Source organism: Leuciscus leuciscus, assembly GCF_965113295.1.
Source record: "Leuciscus leuciscus genome assembly, chromosome: 10".
Taxonomy (NCBI): Eukaryota; Metazoa; Chordata; class Actinopteri; order Cypriniformes; family Leuciscidae; genus Leuciscus; species Leuciscus leuciscus.
Window position 1 is genome coordinate 1,274,796 of NC_138734.1, and position 6,350 is coordinate 1,281,145.

The 6,350-nt window shown below is 42.1% G+C and overlaps 1 protein-coding gene across 1 annotated transcript; it reads right to left on the reverse strand.

Moving 5' to 3' along the window:
- Window positions 1–1,328: 1,328 nt before the first annotated feature.
- rap2b (RAP2B, member of RAS oncogene family) lies at window positions 1,329–4,005 on the reverse strand. Its single transcript, XM_082182034.1, has 2 exons — window positions 3,103–4,005; window positions 1,329–2,043 (listed from the first exon to the last, which is right to left on the reverse strand). The coding sequence occupies exon 1, from the start codon at window positions 3,693–3,695 to the stop codon at window positions 3,147–3,149; it is 549 nt and encodes a 182-aa protein (XP_082038160.1). The 5' UTR covers window positions 3,696–4,005; the 3' UTR covers window positions 1,329–2,043; window positions 3,103–3,146.
- Window positions 4,006–6,350: the final 2,345 nt, after the last annotated feature.

Consider the following 6,350-nt stretch of genomic DNA (forward strand, 5'->3'; position numbering starts at 1 on the left):
CGACAGCGCTGCGGGAAAGAGACATGCACACAGAAACAACACCCACACACACTCTCAAGCTGTGCTGCAACGCTTCCTGCAACACACACACACACACACACACACACACACACACACACACACACACACACACACACACACACACTGCAGCCCTTTAAACAGAGAAGCACATCTCAGATCACATGACTCTGACACCAGGAGACCTGTGACGGCACAAACTGACCACAGATCAGCTGATGCGTTACTCAAACACTTCAGCATCACACAACACACACACACACTGACACGCAGTCGGGAAGTGAAACTCGACCCGCTGAGACACTGGAGAGAGAGAGAGAACGAGGAGGAAAGTGTTCGTTCTGAACTTCCTCTGCTTTAAACGTGTCAACATCGCATCAGTGTTAAAGGGATCGTTCCTGCAGACATCGTGATGTTCAGTTCCCTCGCCCTCATCATGCCAAACCTGTGGCCGTCTCTCCTTCTGAAAGATGGAAGTCAATGGCGGTTTAATAACCTCTTCTAGGAGGAGACGAGGGCGAGAGAAGGATGACATGCAAACATCAGAGTTAACGTGAACTGACCAACAAAATGCTTTAGAAACACTTTACAATAAGGCTCATTAATTAACATGAACTAAGAATGAACAATACTTCTACAGCATTTATTAATCTTAAGTTAATATTCATTTCAATATGAACTAGTACGTTATTATACTCAAAGGTTGTATTTGTTAACATTATTAATGCACTGTGAACTAACATGAACATGAACTAACACAGATTAATAAATACTCTAACAAATGTAGAGCTCATTGTTAGTAAATGCATTAACTATTGAACCTTCCTGTAAATGTTTCTGAAAGTGCACATCAAGCCCAGCGAGGCCACCGGTGCTGTACCGCCAGCTCCCGAGCTTCAGGGTTCAGGGAAGTCTGCTGGAAAACCCTACATTAACCCGTTCGGGACACAGGAGCGAAGCACAGCGATACTTCACACACATATAATTATGTGATGTTCAACATGCTATTTCTAAACCGTGACCAAACATTCCCGGCATGTGTTTTACAAGAGGAGTGTGTCTTTCAGGCCCTCGAGTCACATGACCCTCGAGTCACATGACCCAGCACTGTAACTCCATCCGAAACCTTCATTCCCAGACCCATCCGAACACCGTACGTGTTTCAGGATCATCACAGTGCATTAAACACGGCCCGTCCCGAGAGATCGGACCTGTCAATCAAACGATGCATGATTACGGTTATGAGGTTTGCATTCATTCATTCTCACCACGATCTGAGAGGAGGGCAAACAACACACTGTGCATGAGGAGGTTTTTTAAAAATGCATGTATTAAAAGTCTCTTTAAAACAATCAGACAGCTGTTAAAACGCTAGCCTGAAATTACACGTACAATCAGATTAGAATTTCAATGGTACATCACATTTGTTAAAAACAAAACAGATCTGATTCAAAACTGGTCTGGAGACAGTGGTTTGTGGCGTAGAGTCTGAGGGCTTCGGTACCTGTACTCGTATATGAGGAGAAAAGCCAAGAAGATTTTTACTCAAAGGCCAAAACAAAACAACGTCGTCCGGCCCCAGAAACCATCAGCAAGCGTAAGTGTGTGTGTGTGTGTGTGTGTGTGTGTGTGTGTGTGTGGACTTCCTCGCACCGAGACTCCTCGCAGGTTGGCACTAAACTCAGCTTTTTGGAAGGCACTCGACGCGATGATGACGTAAAGATCCTCGCGCCAAAACAGTAAATAAAGTCCTCGTGCAGCGCTCAAGGAGGAGGGAAGTGGTTTCAATACTTTAGAAGATTCACAACAAGGGTTTCCAAACAGAGCCGATCCTCCCGTGTGTCTCAGAGGTCCACGTTTTTGGGGTTTAAGTTCCAGTTGAGAGCGCAAGACACTTGTGTTGACATCAATGACATCATCGCAGAATTCCTGAAGAGTGATCCACTATTCCAAGGCTCCTCTTCCTCATCTTCTTCTTCCTCGTGAGGAGACGCGTAGCTCAACAGAACAGAAATCCTGCAACACCTCCAGAATAAAATAAAAACAATTACTAGCAGTGGTCTGTGTTACACACACACACACACACACACACACACACACACACACTGGCACAAACACAAACCCCTCAAGTGCCGAATGTGTTGGTTTGTCTATATTCATATAATCCCAGAACATTCAAGTATTCTGTCATGTAAACACTGGTTTAATATTCTTTTGTCGTGTGCAACACATGGTAGGGACAGTTCACACAAAACTGGCAACTCTGTCATCGTACGCGTTTATTAAAAACCATATGACTGACTTTATAAACGTGAGAACGACAGACTGAGTCTGTCCATCGATCAGTCATATAGTGTGAGCGAATCATGACAGAATCTTCCTTTTGGCCTGAAGTGTCTCCGCAACTATACGGACGTCCATTTCCACCACAGAAGAAGAACAAATCATACTTTGGTAAATCTTAATTATGACAAACCAAGTCGAAATTAGGAGATAAAAAGTCGCATCTGAGATCGAAAGCAAAAAGTATAAGATAAAATGTTGAAATTGACATACTAAATCGAAATGATGACATACCAAATCATAATTTTGACGTCTCGTACTTATGACACACTGAATCATGTAATTGAAAGTCAAAATTGACCAAGTCATAATTATGAGACACTTGAGTAACAACTAGGCCTATAATGTAAAAAAAAAAAAAAAAAAAAAAATTGACATACCAAGTTGTAATTTTGACTTCTCATACTTTACATACTAAGTCATATAATTGAAATCGAAATTGAAAGCCATAATTATGAGACACTAAGTAATAACGATGACACAAAACGCAGAACTTGGCATATTAAGACGAAATTATGAGAGAAAAGGATGACATTATGTCTCTTTATGTCAGTGAATTCCCACAATTTCGAATTTTACGACTTTTAACGTCCGAATCTCGAACTGATATCACGCGACACGACAGTGTTTATATGAGGCGGACTCGGCGTTCCGCACTGAGTGTTTGTGACGTTTGTCCTCGAGCTTCGAACTTCGCGCGCTCGCTGGTTCGTCGGTTGGTTCTGGCCGTTATTCACTCACCATGGCAACAGACGAGAACAAGCACCGAGTAACGGCGCCCGTGTTTAGAGGATCACACAGGAGCAGCACTGATCGCCTCCGCCGGGCGTCGACGCGTAGTTCATCTGCCGCACGATCTCCGCGAACAGCTCGTCCACAGAACCCTTGTTTTTAGCCGAGGTCTCCATGAACGGGCAGTTCCACTCGTCCGCCAGGGCTTTGCCTTCCCCGGAGGAGACCTCCCGCTCGCCCTCAAGGTCCACCTTATTCCCCACCAGGATCATCGGAACCCGCTCGTAGCGCTTGACCCGGATGATCTGGTCCCGCATGGGCTTGATGTCCTGGAAGCTCTGCTGGTTCACCAGACTGTAAACGAGGATGAAGCCCTGGCCGTTCTTGATGTACAGGTCTCGCATTGAGGCGAACTGCTCGGTACCGGCGGTGTCCAGGATCTCCAGGACCGACGGCGACGAGTCCACCTCGATCTCCTTGCGGTAAAAGTCCTCTATCGTCGGGTCGTACTTCTCGATGAAGGATCCGGTGACGAACTGCACGGTTAGCGCGGATTTTCCCACGCCACCGGAGCCCAACACGACCACTTTGTATTCTCTCATGGCTCCTTCAGCACGGGCACGGGCACGGTCTCTCGGTCGCGCGTGCGTGCGCGCGCTCTCTCACTCTGGTCTGAAACGCGCCGCGTGCACCCGCTTTGGGCTCAATCCGCATGAATCCGGTCCAAACTCCGGGTTCGGGCGCGCGGCCGCGTGTGCTCCTGCTTGAAGCGTGTTCTGCGGTGAGAATGAGCTCGATTCCGCATCAGAAGCGCATCGTGCTGGAGCTTGTTCCGTGTCTCCGCGAGAGATCAATGCGCCCCTCTCTCTCTCTCTCTCTCTCTCTCTCTCTCTCTCTCTCTCTCTCTCACATACACACACACACACACACGCGCCGCGCGCACTCTTCCTGCCCACCGTGCGCAGCGCGTCACGAGCTGACGTCACCAGCCGAGCGTTTCTTAAAGGCACAGTCACGCAAACAATGACTGTTGTTGATGTCCAATCACGGTACTTACACAGAATGGAATTTCCATTTCTGCCAAATAAGAAAAGAAAAATAATGCTTTACGCAATTGAAATGATGACATACTAAATTATATGAGATGAATGTAAAAAATCAAGTCCATTATGTCCATATAATCGAAATTATGACATGAAAAGTCATAATTATGACATAAAAAGTCAGAATTATGACATACATACTTAATTATGAGGTTAAAAAGTCGAATTGTTCTTTCATTTCATAGAAATAAATGATGACATACTAAATTATGATTATGACATGGCAAATTTGGACATACTGACTAAATCATATGATAGGAAAGTACAATTTATGACAAACACTTAAGTCCATGTCCATATAATAGAAATTAGGATTTAAAGTCATAATTATGACATAAAAAGTCAGAATTGTGACATCCATACTTAATATGAGGTTAAACAGTCGAAATTGTTCAATAAAAATGATGACATATAATTATAATTATGACATGGCAAGTTGAAATTTGGACTAAAAGCTATAATTATGATACAGAAATTAGATGAAAAGTTGCAATTATGACAAATAATGAGATGGAAAGTCGAAATTATGACATTAAACGTCAAAATGATGAGTTTAAAAGTCAAAATGATGTCATAATTATAATTTACCAAAACATGATTTTTTCTCTTGTGTGTCACAACAGTAGTGGTGTTTGGACAATACAAACTGTGTCAAAGCAGCCTCACATTAATTAACAGTGTAAAAGTTGCAATCAATTACAGGCTTAATCTTCCAGTGAATATACAGTCTGTGTTTCTCCATGCAGTGACGACAGCAATAACTCAGTCCAGTTATGATATGAGATTTATGAAACTTCCAGGGGGTTTTTGCATTAACTGCAACCATTTTTTTTTTTTGGCTTGACATCATAAATCACAATTCATTTCCAATTATTATTTTTTTCTTCAGAATTTAAAGTGAAAGGAATTCATTTATTCCAAGTAAACAGAGAGAAGTGTGGCTTTAGTGTGAACTGTGCCTTTAAGAGTGTTTCAGTGTGAGTCTGCACACGCCTAGCTGTTGAAACCAGTGTCGCAACCGCGTGAGTCACGGCCAGAAACTGAGAGAGATTTATCACAAACTCATGTTTATCACTGTGTTTCGAAACAGTTCAGCTAGAATACGTTTGGATGTGTTTGAGATATTATAGAGTTATGCTGCACTCGTATAAACATGTTGGCCTGAGATATTCCTGCTCATATCCTGAAGGAAATCTGTCTTCATAATGCTGTTCATGACATCAGTTTAATTCACTCAGGAATTTCCTGGTAAAACAAGATCTGTGATTAACGTTCCTTGAAAAAGACTTTCATGCTTTGATCACAACATCTCAGATAACAGGGAACGATCTGGCAAAGTTATGAACAAACTCTCTTCCTGTAGCGTTATCTCTAAGCGTTAGAACAAAAACATTATTTATACATTGTTCGTGGAACATTTCTGAATCATTTTAGTTGGTGTTTTTTAAATGTTACTTGTTTCAGAGAACATTTAAAAGTAACATTCCATAATGTTTGAAGAATGATACAATGTAACATTTGCTTAATGTTCACATAACCAAGAATTTTTTTTTTTTTTTTTATTATAATTTAATTATGTCACAGAATGAAAGTCTCTTCAAATAATGTTCAGCGTAGTCTTTCTTTAACTCTTCTAGACTGTAAACAAACGTTACATTTTAAAGTACAATCAACTTGGATATTTGAGTCATTTCAACTTAAATTACAATAAACTGACTTTTTTCCCCCAAAAAATTAGTTGAATTTTGTATAACTTATAAAACAAAGTTGACAATTGCCTAACCTATTTTGATGAGTTAAAGCAATGCAGAAACACATGTTGTCATAACTTATTGATCATATTTTACAGTGAAGCGAGGACAACAGGAAGGAACAAAATTGCTTAAACATGAAATTTCTGACGTGTAAGGCCAGACACATCAGCTGATATTCCCTTTAACGTGCCGATCGGATGATTCCCACACACACACACACACACACACACACACACACACACACACACTGATGTGATCAACACTATAAATAGCCTCAGACTGACTCATTTCCTGAGTGTGACGAACAGAGCAAAGGTGATGCGGTTTCTCCAGGTGTGTTACACACCTTTATCATGCAGGAATGATGTGGCCCGGCCCGCTCGACCAGTGACCGAACCCA